The sequence below is a fragment of the Panthera tigris genome, chromosome B3, assembly GCF_018350195.1.
Source record: "Panthera tigris isolate Pti1 chromosome B3, P.tigris_Pti1_mat1.1, whole genome shotgun sequence".
In the NCBI taxonomy this organism is placed as follows: Eukaryota; Metazoa; Chordata; class Mammalia; order Carnivora; family Felidae; genus Panthera; species Panthera tigris.
The window spans coordinates 68114031-68135123 of record NC_056665.1 but is presented as its reverse complement, the minus strand read 5'-3'; the positions used below and the strand labels follow the sequence as shown (position 1 = coordinate 68135123).

The 21093-nt window shown below is 40.3% G+C and overlaps 1 protein-coding gene across 11 annotated transcripts in view; it reads left to right on the top strand.

Annotated features, from left to right (window-relative positions):
• The window catches only part of FMN1 (formin 1), a 429856-nt gene that overhangs the window by 226687 nt on the left and 182076 nt on the right, over positions 1 to 21093 (top strand). For all 11 annotated transcript variants that reach the window (XM_042989251.1, XM_042989244.1, XM_042989245.1 and 8 more), the window contains one exon: positions 3929 to 4079. In XM_042989251.1, the coding sequence (XP_042845185.1) occupies positions 3929 to 4079 (151 nt within the window). The remainder of the gene's footprint in view (positions 1 to 3928; positions 4080 to 21093) is intronic.

The following is a 21093-nucleotide window of genomic DNA, read 5'->3' as shown; positions in this document are numbered from 1 at the left end:
ATTTGGATTGAATTTCTTCTGCCTCCTTTCAGAGTCTGTCAAGAGGACAATGAGAGAGGTGTTGAGCTGCTGCTTGATTAACCAATGTCTAGATTTGAAATTAATTTGTTTGTAAAGGACAACAAATAGAAAACAGATTTTTAAACATAAATACTTGAACTTATTCCCCAAATCGGTGGGTGGTGGTGAATCTTTCAATTTATGTAACATTTTGCCTGTGGAAGGCAGGATGTTAAACAAAATACTGTGAAATTCACAATTATAAAGCAACTGGAAATCACTGCAGGAGGAGTGGGGAGTGACTTAAAACTAAGCATGTGGTGAACTAAGTTGATTATGTGCCTTATATTGGCCCCTTTCCTCTAACCAAAGAATAAGGACCAAGAGTTTATGTGTGGGAAATCCTGATACTTTTTTTTTAAACGCTGATACTTTATTACTTCCCAATTGAATGGTTAAAAAGAGAGAGAGAGAGAGAGAGAGAGAGAGGGAGAGAGAGAGATCCTGAAGTGGCTCCTAACGATTACCTAAAGTACTATTATTATTCCTTCTGTCCCATTCAAGACTCAGAGGACATTTCCTAAATGTTTCCCAGAATATTTATTTCGAGTTCTGTTCCCTTATTAATGTTCTCAAATTAACGTACAGACATTCCAGGGTGACGAATCCCACCTGTCAGCCGTGGGGTAGTGTGTTGTGACAGCACATGGAACTGTTCCACACCTGCCTCACGAGCCTGTCTCCACTCCATTCCCCTCAAGACTTCATCAGCAACCAACATCCTAGACCGCAGCGGTGGTCTCACAGTACCACTGGGATATGGGCCCTTTGCCCACTGTTCAACATAGGACAAAGTCATGCTGGAGAGAATCATTACGTTTTCCCTCCTTATGTAGTTGGCCATTTTGAGAAAGAAAGCAATTCAATACTCAAGCTCTTATTAGTGTTACTGTAAGTTTAGGGCTTCATTGTTGAGCCAAATGAAAAGTAGGTGAATGTACTAACTTTCCTATGTGAAAACAGCATCATGGCCGCTTCCTGCTGTTCACACATTTAGTCTCTCTGATCATGGGTCCCTCAAAGTGATTTTGTAACCTCAGAGCATGTGTACTTCTTTTAAACTAAAAGGCTGTAAAGATTCTGTGTAGTGTTTTATTCGTGTCCAAAACTAAAATTGTTTGGGGTGTGTTTGTTACAAAGAGAAGAAATGGTATTTTGAGTATTTTGTACAACCAGAAGGGTAAGCACTTTGCATAATGTGTGCATGACAAATTTTAGCCTTGGTCTTCTGGGGAACTGGAAGTAAAATATGATTTTTCTCCATTGTATGTGCACTGTCTCTCATCGACCTAGATTGCTTTTCACTACTCACCTGAACTGATTTTTTTTTTAATTTTTAATTTTTATTTATTTTGAGAGGCAGAGCGAGCTCGAGTGGGGGAGGGGCAGAGAGAGAAAGAGAGAGAGGGAAAGAGAGAGAGAATCCCAAGCAGGCTGCATGATGCCAGCGCAGAGCCCAACATGGGGCTGGAACTCATGAACCATGAGATCATGACCTGAGCCGAAACCACGACTCGGTCACTCAACCAACTGAGCCACCCTGGCACTCCAGGGCACTAATTTTTGGTCTTCCTTGTGAGTATCTTCACCTTCTTCCTCCACTTCTCCCTCCTCCTCCACCATTTCCCTCCTCCCCAATATTTCCTCCTACCTCCTCCTCCTCCTACTTCCCTCTTCCTCTTCTTTTGAGCTAGAATTTTACATTCAGTGATGAGAAAGGAGTTGATCATTATAGCAGATGAGATGGTCTATTGTGAGTGAGTCCTTGTTACTCCTCCACCAAATGCCCATTGCTCCCAACTCACTGAGAGGTAGTATTCCAAAATTCTTCTGTTCATTATTGGAAATGCCTTTTCCCACAGAAACAATGTGTAGTAAATGGTGATAAAGCGTGCAAGCTGTCAAAGCCAGTTTACTCTAGAATAGAAGTGAGTTGCAACACTAGTCATACAAGTGTGGGCTCACAGTCTTTGGAGCTGGGGCCAAGCAGTACAGGTGCAGGGATGAGAGGGGAATGGGGTGGGGGGAATGGATGGGTCTGAACAATTGCCCTTATGCATCACACCATCTCTCTCTGCACACCCTCTCTTCAGCTTCCGAGAACCTCCCTGAGGCCCAGACCAGGAGTCCTTAACAGGCTGCATGCTCCAAAATCTCCTGGCTCTTTTCTGCCATCGAGACCCCCTTCCGTAGTGCAGCTGAGATTAACCCTTGAAATTAATGGTGTTCCTGTTCCAAATGGGAGTTAAGTGAGTGGGGGAGGACAGGAGCACATGGATGGATGTACTTCACTGGAAATTTCTAGCTCTTGGGTGATGATTTCACAGGTATTCACTATACTCTTATATGTTGTACATGTCACACATATACTCTTAAATGGCTCAAATATTATATTAGAAAAATTACAATAAAAGAAGTGGAGAGAAGTGAATCTGGACAGATCAAGATGTTCATATTTCATGGGAAAGGCAGACATATAGCAAAATGTGAACACCCGGGTCTGAGAAGTCCATCTTCCCACCTGTTTTGAACATGATGAAAATTGCCTTTTAACATCAAAAAATTGTGTGGACCATCCCATGTAATAAGAGTTCTTTTAGTTTTCAGTGATGGAGAAAATACATGTTAAAACAAGGGTAAGTACTTAAAAATATTCTGGATCATACTATATACTTACATTTGAAAAACAATGTGTAGATGAAATATTATGTTTGTCTGTCCATGGGTATTAAATGTGTTTAAAAATAAGAAAGTAGACATTTGGGGGAAAATGTGTTCTGACTAAAAGAAGCCTGGATGGTAACCTCTCTGAGCCTGCTCTCAGAGGCAGTTTTTCTATACCTGATTTTCCATAGCTTCTTCCCTTTCTTTGTTTCAAAACCAGGGTGCCCCTCCCTGTTTTTTTTGACGACAAAAAAACCCACAAAAAACAAAAAACACCAAAAAACAAAAACAAAAGCACAGCCTCCCCATGGCTACTTTAGTTGAAATCCCTGTGCGGACTGGTTCAGTGGAGTTTTTTGGTTTGTTTTCATTGTTAATACTGTTGTTGGGGCGGAGTATTATAAATCAAGTACTTCTAAATGAACTCAGTCTGTTCACAAATTATGGGTCCTGCCCTGACTTGACCCAAGCTAATCCTAAAAATCACTTTTAAAAGTATTAGAAGAAGTCCAACAAGAAGGTAAATCTTAACTTAGGAAAAGGTGAAGAATTTTATTCTGTTTAAGTATTGTTATTAAGAATTATCCCATTAATGGGGTGCCTGGATGGCTCAGTTGAGCATCCGACTCTTGATTTCGGCTCAGGTCATGATGCCAACATCATGGGATCGAGCCCTTCTTTGGGCTTTATGCTGGGCCCAGTGCCTTTCTCTTTCTCTCCCTCTCCCCCTCTCGCTTACTTGCTCATTCTCTAAAAAAATAATGAAAACAAGAATTATCCCACGAATGTCCCAGAATTGGTTATCTTTTTAGCGTGTACGTGATGCCTATTTTTACCTATCATGGAAATGCCACAGACTGAGGGAGAAACAGCTTACATGGCCTCGATTATGTGAATCCCAGGATCTGTGATCCTGCATGTTTTCTCTAGATCTCTTTCTTTTTGATTGCGTCTAATGATCATTCAGTTTTAGAAATGTGTGTTGGCTTCGATGTTCTATAGTATATTTTGACTTAAAAAAAAGATATAGCACAAAAAACTTTTCTTCCAGCTTTATTAGGATATATATACATACACACACATATGTATACACACACACACACATATTTTTAAAAATGAGTCATAAAGTGAATTAGAGATTTTACCATATTCTATTCTCATCTGTTTTGATTCTAATATTTAACTTGTCATTTTTTCTTTTAAGCCAAAATGCTACACCAACCTTATGGGATTCCTTAGAAGAACCTGATATTCGGGATACTAGTGAATTTGAGTATTTATTCTCCAAAGACACAACTCAGCAGAAGAAAAAGCCTCTGTCAGAGACCTATGAGAAAAAGAACAAGGTCAAAAAGGTATTGGGTGACTATAGTAATTGTATTTTTTGTCATACATGGGAATTAATTATTGAATTGGAATGCTTTTAAGTCACTGATTGGAAGCTTTGGAAGCTTTTAAGTCACTGATGACGAAAAGAAGTCAGTAGTTTGAGAAATCTGTGCTTATTCTTGCAGGCACACCGGAATTTTCAAACCATTTTCTTAATAATCTGGACTATTTTCCAACTATTCTGTTGAAAAAAATACAAAATTTAATTTGCACTTAGTGAAACTAGTATGCATGTTCTATGGAAAATGTTTTACTCATTCACTTATGTATAATTTCGTTCATCTAGCAAATGTTTATTGGGAGTGTATTTATGCCAGGTTTTGCTTTAGGCCCATGTGGTCCAATGTGGTAGCCATTAAGCACATGTGGCTGTTTAAATTTAATACAGTTGGATAAAATTTAAAATTCAGGCCTTCATTGTCACTTGCCACTTTTCAGTTTTGTTTTTATGGCTAGCGGCTACCATATAGCACAGATTTAAAAAGTTGTCATTATAAAAAGTTTTATCGGATAGCACGGTCTGAGCATCTGGGATGCTTTGGTGAGAAAACCCCAAAGAACCTTGGCCTGTGGCACTTATATTAACAATCAGCATTACAAATGAAACATTGAACCATGTGATAGAGCAGGGTACGGAAGATGGATTTGGGCACGGTTGGGACGGGGCTGCAGTTTTAAGTGGAGTGCTCAGAATAGTTCTCCTGGATACGTTGACTTCTGAACAATGACCTGGGGACTTGAAGTCAGAGGCCGCCAGCCTTACAACAGAGAGCAAGTTCAAGATTCCCCACGCCATCAGGCAGATGTGAAATTGAATCGCAGCTGAGCCATGTGCCAGCTGTGCAACCTGCCTCAAAGTTGTTCCTCTCTTTGCCCCATCCCCTCCCTGCGACATGAGGTAATGACTACTCACAGTGTTATTGTAAGTAGTTATTAAATGAGGTAATTGATACGTCCTGCTCAGCACAGTTCCTGACACAGTCAGCCCCCAACAAATGACGGCTACTCTCGTCATGTTACTGTTGAAGTCACTGCTGTGATCTCTCGGCGTTAGCATTTTGATGATAGCATAGCTTGTGCTGGGGAAAAAGTATAGTTCACCTGTGGCTCTGCTATTGATTTGCTCTGTGAGTCTGGGCTGCTCATCTGTATTCTCTAGGCCATATTTTTTCCTTTTCTCTAAAACAAGATTAACAATATCTGAGTGTACCTGACCCACCAGGATGTTGTGAAATTGAATTGAAGAGATTTTGAAGGAAATGTTTTGAAAAGTGTAATAATGAATGATGTTATCATCAACGCTTTATTGTTAAATTATATAGCAGGCTTCATCCATCAGTTCCTATCTCAAGTAATATTATGATTATGAAATCAGTGTGCCTTGTAAGGGAAAATAGGACCAAAACCCGAGTCCAGTTTTCTGTTAATCAAATCAGGTTCTCCCACTGACTTGAGTTACAAATGAAAATCATGATCAAAGTCTTTCACCTGTCAGATTCATTGCAACTATGTTTTCATGAGAAAAATGTGACACCGGGAAGCCTGGGTGGCTCAGTTAGTTAAGTTCGGCTCTTGGTTTTGGCTCAGGTCATGATCTCATAGTTCCTGAGTTTGAGCCCCACGTTGGGCTCTGTGCTGACAATGTGTAACCTGCTTGGGATTCTTTCTCTCTTCCTCTCTCCCCCTCCCCAACTCACGTGTGCTCCTCCCTCCCCCGCCTCTCTCTCTCACAATAAATAAATAAACTTAAAAAAATAATAAAAATGTGATGCTAAAAATAACTAAATATCAGCTCAACTCTTTTAAGAGGACATATTGCATGAAACAATTCGAATTTTTCTAATAAAACTATCAGTTACTGGTAAGGAGTCAACTAATATATATATTATATACTATATATATATATATTATGCATATGTACTATATATAGTATATAGTATATGTATATACATATATATACATATATATACATATATATACAGAAGCAGTAGTCTTCTGTGTCTATAGATGGTATTTAATAAACCAGCTGGCCCTTAAAGCACATTTATTTCTATCTTGTATGAATCTCACTGCATGCAAATACGTGATATATATATATATACACATATATATATACATATATATACATATATAATATATATATACACTAGTATGTATATATATGTATGTATATATGCTAGTATATATACTATATACTCTCACTGCATGCAAATACATGATATATATATATACATATAATACTATACATATGTACATAGTACTATGTATACATATGTATACATATATATACTATACATATAGTACTATGTACATATGTATAGTATTATATGTATATATATCATGTATTCACATGCAGTGAGATTCATACAAGATAGAAATAAATGTGCTTTAAGGGCCAGCTGGTTTATTAAATACCATCTATAGACACAGAAGACTACTGCTTCTGTATGAAAGGCCAAAGAAGAATGTCTGTATTCCAAAGCTAGCCTAGATTTACCTCTTCCAGGGAGCCTCTTCTGGCTAACCAGGAACTCCACTGAATGTTTTCTTACACAATATCATATTAAACTTACTTTTGTCCTCTCTTTCTTCTCGGATTGGTATTACCCCTTTGTTTCTCCCTCTGGATGCTTGGTAACATGTTGTTTACTCATAAAGCTAATTATTTCTGTTTTGGCAAATGAGTATTTTTAAAACATCAAAGAATTTGTTTTTTTTGAAACATCAAAGCATTTGGTTGTTTATTCTTATTTCTTATCTCATAATTGTTTGCCTATTCAACAGAGGATTTCCACTAAGGCAGTTAGTACTTGATATGTTTATTTTGCTTCCCTGTCTGAGGGGGAAAATACCCTTCATTTGAACTCTTTTAATCTTTCTGAGCAGCAAGGTTGCGGGCATCCTGTAGAATCTGTGCACGTATATAGTCTTCACATTTCTCTTGAGGTAGAGGCAGACATGTACATCTACTGGGCTTTCTGGTCCTGAGACTGGTTGGAGTTTTCAGTGAGCTTGTGACTTACATTAGGGCTGAGATTTTAAGATTAAAACAATGAACTGAATCAATGCCAAAAGCTCTAAGCATGTCCCTTAGGAGCCTTCTCTCCATGCCCGTGGTCAGATTTCACGCATCAAGATGGATTCCTTGGTCTCCTCTCAGAGCCAGGTTTTTTATTTGTTTGTTTGTTTCTCTTAAAATGAAAGTGAAAGTAAATTACAGAGTTTTTGAGCAGCTGGGGAGTTTCAGCATCAGAGGCCAACTTCATCAGCTTAACCACAGGATGATTCCCACACAAGATGACCAGGAAGAACCCTGGCCAAATCGGTCTTGTTTATAGTGATTGGAGTGGAGCGTATGTTGGAGATTTAAAACTCCAGCATTCTGAATCTTGGCTGTAGGGGCTCAGCCAGCATGGAGACCTTTATGTGAATACCCCTTAAGTGGAGCTGGTCTTCCTTCCTCTGTGCAGGCTGCATTCCTTGTTCAGAAAGAACTGTCAGAACTGTTAAGATTCCACTGAACTCAAACTCAGATACTGGTTTCTATTTCTCCTTCTCTAGGAGCATTTGAAGTTCCCATCGCCAGTGGTGGCTGTCAGTAAACAGATACATACACTCTTCAGTGGGGCAGGGATCCCGTCCTGTAATATCTTCTAATCTGAAAACCAGAAGGCACCTTCCCAGCCACCAAATTCAGTACCCTCATTTGGCACTCGAGAAACTGAGACGTGGGAAGATGACGTGACTTCGAGGGTTTGCACACTTGTAACTGGAAAGGTGTTAATAGTGACAGACACTTGAGAGGATGTACAAGAGCCTCAGGATGTGCCTTCATTTCCCCTTAATTTAAACATGAATTTGCCCCATCAACGATGGTCACATATTTTATTGGGATGAATGAGCCTACATCTATAAATGAGAATGGCCATTATTAAAATCAACAAATACAGGCACACTTGGGCAAATCCAAAGTATTTCCTACATTGTGAAATCAGCCCAAGTTTTTTTCTTTTTTCAAAGTCAATCTTCTAATAGGAAGCTAAATCTTAGAATAAAAAGAGGCTTTAGGTATCGCTCCAACAACAATATATATATAGATTTAGAGCTGTTTTCCTTTGACTCTACCAACTATTTTATTTTTTTTAATTTTTTTTAATGTTTATTTATTTTTGAGATAGAGACAGAGCATGAACAGGGGAGGGTCAGAGAGAGAAGGAGGCACAGAATCTGAAACAGGCTCCAGGCTCTGAGCAGTCAGCACAGAGCCCGACGCGGGGCTCGAACCCACGGACAGTGAGATCGTGACCTGAGGTGAAGTCGGCCGCTTAACTGACTGAGCCACCCAGGCACCCCCCAACTATTTTAAATATTAGCTGTAGGGGCCCCTGGATGGCTCAGTTGGTTAAGTGTCTGACTTCGGCTCGGGTCATGATCTCACAGTTCATGGGTTCGAGCCCCGTGTCAGGCTCTGTGCTGACAACTCAGAGCCTGGAATCTGCTTCAGATTCTGTATCTCCTCTCTCTCTGCCTCTTCCCCTCTTGTGCTCTGTCTCTCTCTGTCTCTCAAGAATGAAGGAAAATGTGAAATAAATAAATATTAGCTGTAATACTAACACAGATTTGTATTACGTACTCAGGCATGTGCCATCCTCATTTGTGACACCAGACCATTCTGCCACTTTGACATGGCAGTCACCAAACTGAGAACGGAAGCTGCAAACATCAGCTCCTGTCAGCACCACCAACACTCAGTACCAGCTCCTTTTTTTTTTTTTTTTTTTTTGGTCCCTGATAACCTCTGTGCACATCATTTCACTTTCCCATAGTTTCCTTTTCTATAAAATGGGGAATAGCAACTCTTTACAGGCTTGTTATGAGGATGAAATGAAATCATGCTTATGAAAGTACTTTATTTCCTAGAAATGTGTATTAATCGTCTTAGTTTATGGACTAATGGGAACGTTTTATGAAGAAATTCTTGAACGTCATTCATTCCCAAGGTTGTTGAGGAGTCTTAAAACATTAGTGTGTCCATTCCTGAAACTACTTGCAAATGGTAATCTCTAGACCATTCCTGTTTTTCAGGATTCATCCAATTCTACAACTTCCCTTAATGACACATGCAGACATCTGGGAGTTCATCTTACATTGGTTTAGGTAGTCGTTTGCACTGTAGAACAGAATTTCCCCTGTCAATATGCCCTACTTCTACGGTCTCTAAGTACATTTGTTTCTGGGAAAGGTAGCTCGGCACCTTGACACTGAGCCAGGAATCTGCCTTTATTGTCTGCGAGGCGTCCTCCTGGTACCTGTTGGGGAAGTGGCTGCTCTGGTGCGCTTTCCAATTGCTTCCTAAACTCGCCCTACAACTCACAGAAATCAGCAGGACCTGTCACTGTTCTTCCTGTCTCGAAAGGCCACGATCTCACTTTGGATTATAAATAATCTCTCGCTTGTTCCCTCCTCTGTAAGTTACATAAAATCATTCCTTTCCCTCTGCCTTTTTCATAGATACATCTTAAGAATTAATGAGATAAAGGCTATTCCCTAAGCCCTTTGGGGTTGGGGAGGGCAGCTGGAGAGGGGTGACGATGGTTCAGCAGACACTAGTCTGTTGAAACGTCCTGGAGCCAAGAGCCTTCAGTTGTAATTTGGTCACTTTGGCGAGGATCATAGCTGTAACTCTCAACTCCCAGACTTGGTGTCTCAGTTTGGCAGGGAGGGGAGAAGAGTGGAAGGAGAACAGTGTTTGGACGTCTGAATGTAAATTTATAGGGTTTTCATAACCTGTTGCCTTCCAAGTTTATATAATTTCAGCTTTTGTATACAGAGATAATTTCTCTGGGCTGCCTCGGTAAGGTACGTGCACGATTCTTCCCCCAGGAGTGGGGATGATTTGCCAACCCCTTTATATTTCTCGTGTGTTTGAAAAATGAGCAGTGAGGTTAGGGGTTATCATATATAGAAATGAGTGAAATAACTTGCCCGCGTGTTGATTGCACCAATATATGATCTTGAGGTGGTGCTATGTCCAGATTCCTTGAGTGATAGCTAGAATGATAAGGGCTTTCCTGTTCTTCAGCTTAACGGCAGCTGACTGGCCAGATCTACCAAAAGCAAACAGGAGCTTCTATTCCATGACAGGCACTCGTTTACAAATGTTCTGCCTTGCAAATTTTATTTGGAAATAAGGTGGCCCAAAAAGTTAAGTTGTACTTTTACTTTATTTACATATATATATATATAAAAGGTGGCTAGAGCTTGTCAAGTATGGATATCAATGATTCTTTCAGAATGTTAAATCTGAATATTATTCTTGGAGTTCAACTATATTTCTCTGTTGGCTGTTAAAAAAGTAACAATCTGGACTTGTACCTCAAGCCAGCTGTAGTATCCTTAGGATAGTCATTACCTCCCCCAACCACAAGAGGGCATCTTAGAATGCCAAGATACAACGTTAAATTCGCTTCTTAGAACAGGGAGGAGGGGAAGTTGCAAGAGACTAACGGCCCCTCAGCACCCTCCTGAGTCGTGTTAAGTCTCTTCATTGTGGACCATGAGAGCAAGTTATCCACACGATAAGGTGACAAGTATTGGGAGCCAAGTCCATATTAGGAAGGCTTGTAGGTATTAACAGAATACAAGTTATTATTTGACATAGTTCCCGTGCTTAGAATGAATGATTGCAGTATAAAAATGCATGAAGTATCAGACTTAGCCCTTTTGTAACTGATCCTGGAATCACCTCCACAACACACATTCACACACACACACACACACACACACACACACTCACACTCACTCGTATATACACTCACACACACTCACACACACAGAGCTTCTTAAATCTTCCATATCTAAAGGGAGTGAAGATTTATTTGAATAAAGATTTTGTTTTGAAAAACAAAAACATGATTAGATATTACAAGACAGGCTATGAGAGAATCGTTCTATGTATATATATTTTTAATGTTTGTTTATTTGGGGGGGGGTGGGGAGGAGCAGAGAGAGGCAGAGAGAGACTCCCAAGCAGGCTTTCCACTGCCAGCGTGGAGACCTGACGAGGGGCTCCAACTCACAACTCATGAGATCAGGACGTGAGCCAAAACCAAAAGTCGGACGCTTAACCAAGTGAGCCATTCAGGTGCCCCATTTATACTTTTTAAAGTATCCTTCCTCCTGGTTGAAGAAAGTTTTTTGAATTCTTAAATAGATTTTTCTGGACCTCATTCATTTATGCTTAATTTGGGCCCTTTTCTAAGACTGTGACATGGGATGGAGCTAGACAGCAATTTAAGGCTGAATGCCAATGCAGTGACTCCTCTGGCCTCCACTTTGGAGCTAGAAGGATGTGAGGCTATTGCCAGAACAGGCAAAGACCTTGTGTGTGTATTTAAGTCACAAAACCAGGTCGCTGGATGCTTTCTCAACTAAACTCGTACATGCTTTGCAAAGTGCACACATCTCCAGTATACACTGTGCATACATGTGTTCTCACAGGTTCATGCTTAATATGGACAGAAATCAGTCTTAATAATTCCTTGCATTTATGTAATGTCTATCAAGTGAAGATGACAAAGATTTCAGTAGTGATGATAATAGTTAATGCTAAGTAAGTGGTTTTTGGTTAAGGACTTGGCATGTATTAACTTCTTTAAGAATAACAAGAACCCAGTAAAATGGTTACTACCATTATTCCCATTTTGTAGGTGAGGAAGCTTCAGCCTAGAGGGGTTACATAACTTGTCCAGCCTCACACAGCCCTTAAGTGGTAAGGAAATGAATTTAACAAGAACCCCAGAGCCTGTGGTCTTAATTATTTGACAAATGGTCTGTTGGTCTAAATTTAACTACAAGTCCTGACTTCAAGTTCACTTGCAGAAGGCTAAATTTTATTCCCTGGTCATTGTTTAGTGAAAGAAGCAGCAGCTTTCATGTCCATAGACCTGCGTTCTACTTCTGGCTCTGACCTCAACCAACTACTGAATTTTGGGCAACCTCTTTAAATTCTCTGGGTCTCAGGTCTCATCTGTCAAAAGATGCAAACTTTAAAATTTTTTTTTTAACGTTTATTTATTTTTGAGACAGAGAGAGACAGAGCCTGAACGGGGGAGGGGCAGAGAGAGAGGGAGACACAGAATCGGAAGCAGGCTCCAGGCTCTGAGCCATCAGCCCAGAGCCCGACGCGGGGCTCGAACTCACGGACTCACAGACCGTGAGATCGTGACCTGAGCTGAAGTCGGACGCTTAACCGACTGAGCCACCCAGGTGCCCCAAAAGATGCAAACTTTAATTTGATGAATTACAACGATCTGGTCATTACTTCACTTCCACTTTACAAATAGGAACACTCAAGATCCACCAACTTTCATTTCACCTATGAGAAGATAGACAAGACAATTAGATGGGAACCAACATCTCTGTGCTCAGGCACTGTCTGATAGATCGAGCTGCTTGACAGCATCATGGCACATTGTATGAATCACAGATGTGCAGGAGCTCAGGGAATGTTTGCCAATAGCTCCTAAAATAAAGCAAGTTTCTGTATGTCCTTGGGGAATTGAAGGGCAAGGGAATATGATGGGCAGGATGGCCATGGAAATGCACCAGAGATCTTGTCTTAAAGGTGAGTAGTTCGTAGTAGCTGTGTGTCCAGTCACGTAACCTCTCTGGCTTTAGTTTCTGTAACTGTTGGGGCACCCACAGGGTACGTTTTTAAAGGTGCTTTCCAGGGGTGCCTGGGTGGCTCAGTCGGTTAAGCGTCCGACTTCAGCTCAGGTCATGATCTCACAGTTCTTGAGTTCGAGCCCTGCATCAGGCTCTGTGCTGACAGCTCAGAGCCTGGAGCCTGCTTCAGATTCTCTGTCTCCCTCTCTCTCTGCTTCTCCCCGGCTCATGCTCTGTCTCTCTCTCTCTCTCTCTCTCTCTCTCTCTCTCTCCTTCAAAAATAAATGAAAACATTAAAATTTTAAAGGTGCTTTAAAGATGGAAAATATCAGATCATCTATGTGTGGACACCTTCCCACACACATCTTAAAACTGAGTGTCTACAAGTGTGTGAGTAGAAGAAACTGCACATTCGGCCCTTCATCAGTGAGTAACACGGGATAAAAGGCAAACCAAACTCACACCACAATTTTCTTCCTTCAGAGATGCCATGCGTCCCTTCTCACCCTTGTCTCTACTTAACCAAAAATGCATCTGGCAGCACCAGCCATTGGTCAAGTTGGCCAGCCCCCATTCGCTGGTGCAGCCCTTCGCCATTAGGCCCTTCTCGATCTCTCTGAGTTTCCAGGGTCCAGAGGCCAAGCCATGCCTTCAGGTTCCACTGGACAAAGCTGTCCATGTGTTTCTCAGGACCGTCTGCCTTGACCCCACTACCAAGGCCCCACTTTCAATTTTTGATAAAATACCTTTTGGCCCAGAGCTTGATTTCAGTTAGGCCTGACCTGATTTCTCTCCAGCTGAGGCTAATTTGCATGGCTGTAAACACAGGGCCTTACAAAGCTCACCAACTGTGATAAAAGCAAAGGAAACCTGAGACCACTAGAAACTCAAAAACCCGCCTTTGCCTTCGGTATCTGAGCCTGACTCTGAGTCACGCCTCAGCCCGGGAGGTTGCCAGCGTGCAGCAGCTAAAGAAATGTTATTCTGATTGATCTGATTAGGGCAGCAAGGTTAGCCATGGTCAATTTACAAAGACAGTATGAGAAGAAATCATGTGTGTAGCCATGTTATGGGTCAGCGAGGCCCCTGCCAGAAGTTATGAAAAGCCACAGCTCTGCCAGGACCATTATCAGATCTCCTGGGTGGGGTACAAATGAGATTGGAAGGTTAGGGGCCCCTTTGGTGGAATGAATGACAAAAGGGATTGGGCTGAGAAGAGCTAGTGAATCATGCTAGCTTCCAGCTGGCTTCCTTAGCTGCCAAGCCCCTTACATGTGAGTGGGAGAGCCTGGGAGTCCCCAGTGCGGTGTGAGGAGGACTGTCCTTAGCTCCTCACCGCAATGGAAAGGAGAGAGTGGAAAGGCTGATTTGGAAAGAACATGAGGCTCTAGGTTGACCCACTGAAACAGCCAGATGGAACCTATTGGGTATTTCGAGCCCTTCCTCCACCCAAGAGTGGTTTAATTGGGATCTGGCTCCAGGCTCTGGTTACTAAATAACCTGAGTTTTAGTGTTTTCATTTTCATTAATTAGCTTTTATGCTAGGTACCTTATTAGTCAATTAGGCATTTTGCATGCGCAAAATATCCTAGGAGGTGAGAAGGGGGTCTTTAAAAATAATTTAGAGCTGCAAGTTCCAGGGGGTTAATTCATGACCTAATTATCACATCACTTTTTACTCTCTTGTAGACTCTAGCACAACTTCCTTAGTTTACAGCAAGCACAAAAACTAACTTTAAAACTTTGCTTTCAGATGGTTGTTGCATTCATGTTGATTTTGAGGATTTTGGATCCTCCACTCTGGGTGTGGTTCTCTTTTACCCTGCCCAGTTTAGGAACATAAATGTTACTTACAACACTGGGATAAGGTGCATTAATTAACAAAGAAAGATTTATTTAAAATGTAGCCAACTGAAAGCCACATTACTTGAGCTGGGGCTCATTATGGATCACTCTGTACTATAATCATCTTACTAATGGAAAAAATGAGACATTGCGATGGTTGCTTAGAATGTGATTCAGAATGTAGCAACAGAATGTCCAAAACATAGGATGTTTAGACTGATTTAGTAAGATCTTGGAGAAACTGGACCATGTGACATCTTTGTTGTCTATTATGTATTCTCTTGGTGTGTGGAGATGTCTGACAACTCAGCCCTCAAGGACGGCAGCCGTTCATTTGCCACCAAAGGAAGGGGTAGGCGTCTGAGGCTAAAGGTACATGTGGAAGGAAATTGGTACAAACCCCCTGCACTGGCCTGTGAGTCCTCTCAGCTGAGATCTTGGTGTTTGCCCCCCAGCCACCAGGAAGCCAGGGACAAGGCTGTTGTAGGAGCCTGATCGCCTGGCCCCTGACCGGCTGCTTCCTCCAGCACACCCTGAACCGAGAGCCACAGCTAGTCTGAGTATGGAAAGTGGTAATGGAGTGGTTCAACATGGGTTTCTTTCTGAGTCATCACTTTATTCATGGGGCAAGTCCCTTCATCTTAGGCTCCTTTGGACAGTTTCCTCTTCTGTGAGGTGAGAATAATCACAATACCTACTTGAAAGGGTGATTGTGAGAATTAAAATAATCTCTGTGTTTAGCTTTGTGCCTGATGCACAGATGCTTGCTACTCCCTCCATGCTATCCCCACCGTCGCCATTACCATCAGGAGTAAGAATAAGAACAGTGTCACCACTAAAGGAAAACAGAAAGTTGGACTCAACCAGGGGCCCCGCTTCTCATTCAGTGATGGCTTCTGAGCCCCCAGAAAGCTACAGGAGGTCCGTTTTACTCTATCCTTTCTTTGTGTGTCCTACTGGGGGCACAGCTATGTAATTAAAAAAAATGAATTTAAGCTGGATGCTCTAAGGTGAATGTCCTCAAGGTGTGCCAAGAGAAAGCAGTGTAATAGAACAAAAAAGTCTAAAATTTGTCTCCATTTTCTAGTACTATTTTTATTTGGCTTTCATGATAATCTGTGTTTGTGGTACAATTTTAAGTGCGCCAGCTGTTGGCAGGGCCTCCTTGAATCCTTTCAGAACATGGTAAGCTACAAATAAATATAAACACGTGTAGAATGGCTGATTTAGGTGATGATGGAACTCAAAGTATGATATTTTAGGTTGGCTTCCATATTAATGAAATAGGCTGAATCATTTATTAATTTTCACCGGCATAATATATGGATATAATTTTAAGAGCTAAGCAGAATTAAAAGACTTTAAAAAATGAAAACGTCCTGCAAATATCAATAAATTTCAAGCAGCTTTTCATATGGGCACATCCTCTGATCAAGTTGAAATTATAAATCAACAGAAAGACGACTTCAATATGTCAATAACAAAGAACTCCTTGCCTCTTAAAATTTATATTCATACTTGTAAATAATTCATGGATCAAGAAGGAAGTTATAATGGGACTCAGAAAACACTTTAACTCAAAAAATAAAAATATGTGTTATCAACACTCCTAGGATGTAGCTAAAATATATGGTCATGAGTGCTTATATTAGGAAAGAAAAAGCTGAAAAATAAGTTAGCTTCCAAAATTAATAGCTAGGAAAAAAAACAAGAAATTAAAAGCAAATATTAGGTTAAGTGATGGAAAAGCCATTTTTTGAGGTCAAATGTAATCAAATATTACAATGTGATATGCTTCAACCAAATACTACATTTTAAAAGGCAAGAATGGGAATTTAAAAGCAATTTTATATTATTTTTTAAAATGTTCATTTATTTTGAGAGAGAGCACAAGCGAGCAGAGAGAGAGATGGAGAGAGAGAATCCCTAGCAGGATCTGCAGTGACACGGGGATCGACTTGGAGCTCAGTCTCACAAACCATGACATCATGACCTCGGCCAAAATCAAGAGTCAGATGCTTAAGCAACTAAGCAACCCAGGCTCCCCTAAAGTTTCAAAACACAGTACAGAAGATCAATAAAGTTAAAAGTTCTTTGAAAACAATAATAAAATCCACACACTTTTGGCAAGATTGAGAAAACAAACATAAAAATATTGGGAAAGTAAAAGCGAATATAACTGCAAGATGCGATAGAAATATGTAAGATGTAAGAGAATAGCATGAGCAAACTTTTGGCAATTAAAGAACATGAAAGAAACAACTTCCTAGAAAAATATGAATTACCAAAACAGAGTCAAGAAGAAACAGAACACCCGAATGACTATAACTACTAAGGAAATTGGATTGATAGTGTAAAATCTTCCCACAAAGACCAGGTGGTTTGATTACAACAAACATTTTCTTCTTACACAAAATACTTTAGAGAAATAGAAGATAAGCTCGTATATAGTCTTGATGGCACTATCAGACAAGCAATGAATACAAATTACTATATTGAAAGCATTAAAGTTAACCTAAATGAAAGGAGAGATCTTCGCTTTCTGAATGATAAAACCAATATTATAAAGATGTCAGTTAACACCAAAATGATTTCTAGTTTCAAAGTAATTCCAATCAACACCTAAATAGGATTATTTGGAATCTGACAAGCTTATTCTAAAAATTTGTGTGGAAGAGCTAATGTTCAAAAATAACCTTACAAAAATACCCTTAAATGTGATGTCTAGTGAAAAACTCACAAAAAGTGATTCCACTGATCTGCAGTTAAACACATGAAAAATTGAGGTGCATTTGTGGCAAAACTATTTTTTAAAAAAGCAAGGGAGTAAGAAACATAAAATTCTAAAAAATAAACAATCTGAAACAGAAAAATTGGGAGGATACTTATTCTACCTCATATCAAGAAAAATAAAGTAATGGGTAGTAAGGTAGTTATGAAATGTAATAATTGGCACAGAAAACAAAACAAAGATTAATGGAAAGAGTTGAGGGTTCAGGAGGAAGACCAATCGATGTATATATGCAAATAATATATGATAAATGTGGTATCTCAGATCAGGGAGTAAAATTGACGATTAAAAATACTTTAAATGTTGAATATATGGCCCAAAAGAAATAAAATAGATCCCTCCCTCACATCATGAATCCAAACCAGTTCCAGATGTATCAAGTACATGAAAGGAAAAAGTTAATAGTTTTTAAAGAAGAATATAGGAGCATATCTTTTAACCTCACATGGAAAAGACACAAAAAACATAAATCACATAAGAAAGATGTACCTTAAAATAAAAAACTCTTGTTCATGAAAAGATAAGCCACAAGCTTGGGGAAGACATTCATAACATATATAACTGAAGAAGAATTACTGTCGAAAATACATGTAGAATTTTTACCGATCAATGATAAGTTGTTCAGTTTCGATCATTAGAAAGATAGGCAAAAGACATGAAGAGGCTTGTCATGGAATGAATTGTCAATAAACATGTGAAGAGGTAATCAACAAGTCAGCAGCTAGGAAATGCAGCAGTCTCATTTTGGACCCACCAACTTGGCAAAAATTAGTAAGTCTAACTGAGATATTGGGAGGGTATGGAATGGTAGGAATCCTCATTATGCTCATTGGAAGGTCAGGTCCATTTACTTGGAAAGCAATTTGGTTTTATCTAGCTCATGTGGGCATGTGTACACCCTCTGTTCAATCTTCCTTCTGCACATTGGTACCAGGAGACTCCTATGAGAATGTTTGTTAAAGCTTTGTTTATAATAGGAAAAATCTGAAAATGACACTTTCATTAGAGTAGATGAATGGACTGAGGTCAGTTTCCGTAACAATACCATCCAGCTTTGAAAAAGAGTTAGGTTATAGCTACACGCATCCACATTGATGATTTCTAAGCAACATGTTGAGTGGAAAAAGTCATGAATGATCCCATTGGTCTGAAGGTCAAAAATATGGAAACCTACAAAGTTTATGAGATCATACATTTGTGACAAAATGATTTTTATTAGAAAAAATAAGAGCAAGGGAATAATAGACATAAAACCAGAAGAGTGCGTCCTTTGGAGGAAAATTGTGCGGAATCTAGAGACCCTCCCCCCCAAAGTATTAGTAGTTCTCACTCTCTGAGTTAATAAATTATAGTTTCTTTACCTGTTTGTTTTTGCTTACTACCTCTGCTCCATCTTCCAACTCCCTTTTTTAGTATTTTTTGCTTCTGACATCCGTATTTCATGTTAGAGGATTCCTCGAATAGTTGGTAATCTTGGCTGCTATTTCACGTATAAAACTGAGGCATGACAAACCTGGATGGAAGCTCAGTAGAAATGGACATGATTTGCTCAGTGGTGGGTCTCACGGTGGGGTAAACAGTTGTAGAGCAGTCATTTCATTTGGGAGTTTGTCTTTGCTTTTAGACTGATCTGTTTTTCCAGATGGAATTTCTCCAGGCACCTGATTGGGGCTGGGGAGTAGTATGTCAGCCTGACTGCTAGCGTTCTGACAGAGAAGCTAAGAAAGGATGTGGAACTTTCATAATTACTCCATTCCACTACAAGACCTCATCCCCGTGGTCTGCTCTGCCTAATGTTCTTGAATCCCAAGTCTGTCTGGTTGAATTTCACTGGAAACTCTATTTCCTGAACACATAGGTGAGGTTATATATCTGGCACCTAATTGCACTGTATACCAACTTTTAAATAATCCCCTTATTTTTAGCTCCCCACCTCACCCTTGCCTTCCCAAGCACACGATGCCTCTCATTTGCGCATGTGTGAGGGTCCCCCTTCCTCTGCAGACAGTTAGGTTTGTCCTTCCGTTGTTCCGTGGAATTTACCACTCTTTGAACTACTTCTGCCTTCACACCTTCTGTTTTGGAATTGAATGGGGTCTACTAGTTTCACTGAAGGTAGATTTTGTTTTTGATACTCACTCCCATAATTTTGGGTTGGCTTTATAGGAGACAAGAAAGTGAAAGACCTTTCCTTTGCTACCCTAAAAGTCTAGCACATTTTGATTTTCACATTTTAGAGGCTATCGCCTTGTTGCAATATGAATGAATGATGAGGGATGTATCCTTGCAGGAATGAGATGTACTTCAAGGGAAAGTACCATGGACTAGTAGTCAGGCATCTGGTGACTTTGGGCAAATGACCTACTGTGTATTTGTTGCACTTGTGCTATCAGGAGGTGACTTGTCCATAGGAGAGGACCTCAGGGTACATACACTGATGACTCTAGTCAGGATGGAGGTGAGGGCTCACTCTTCACGGATGAGGGTGAGTAAATATTTTGGGTCACTGTGTTGTTCCATTCACATGGATGACTGAAGGATAGAGTATAGCATATGCTCGCTTTCTATGATGGATGCCCCGTGAGCATGAGGAGAATGCTAAAGACTGATTACTAACTGGGGGTAATATGCCGGGTTATGTACCATAAGCCCTGACAGACTCTCATAGCAGTTTAAAAATACATATACACAGTGCTCTTTCATCTTGCCTCTCTTGCTGGAATTTCCTGGAATCCTCATTTTGTGTTTATAGAAGGAACTCCGCGAGCTTACTAGAAGCCGTGTGGTTCTTATGTCCGCTATTGTTGCCCAGAAGGTTAACAGAGTAGAATGACTTAGGTTGCAAATACTGTACATGACAGCAATGGCTGCACATGAAGACTATTCACATTAAGGTGAAGCGTGTACATAAAAGGAAACACTGAAGTAGCCTCAGGTGTCCTTAGGCAAGGGAGCGTTCCTCTTTGAGTTTTGCCACAGATTTTGCCTCCTGGTGCCTTGAGGCCCCGAAGCTAGGAGTGCCCACTCTTACCAGCTCTTCACCATCCGAGCAGGAGTGGGAAAAAGCCAGGTAATTTGCATCACGGTACACTCTGAATCAAAGGCCATCCATCATTTCTGATATCTTGAATGCAGTGATTATCATATCAAAGACACATGATGACATTGAAGATAATAAGATTTCTGTTGCCCATCATCACTACCCAGCTTGGAGTAATTATTAGCACGTGTTCTCTTCAAAAGCCTAATACTCTAAGCTGTGGAGAGAGAAAAAGCCCTATTTGAGTCACCAAGAATATATAGGAGAGTGGGTTCAGGGTCTTAAATGAGAAATATCGATAAGACAGGGAGTCCAAAGGTCTTACAAACTTTGTTATTTAGAATCCTTAGGAGGCTGGCATGGCCATCTGTGTTCGCGGACTTGGCCTTGTGTAAGAAAGCAGTCATCCTTGACTGAGCATACAGCTTGAAGAGACTGATGGAGAAAGGGGCACATTTCTAGCTGGTTGGTCAAAAAAAAAAAAAAAAACACTGGCAATCAGGGATTGTAAACACATACATACGTATATGTCATATATGGCACTGTGCTTAAGTGCCAGTGATCGTGAACAAAAACAATACATTCATTTGAGATCACCTGACTACTCAGGCAGCAGCATGAGCCTTACCTAGTAGCT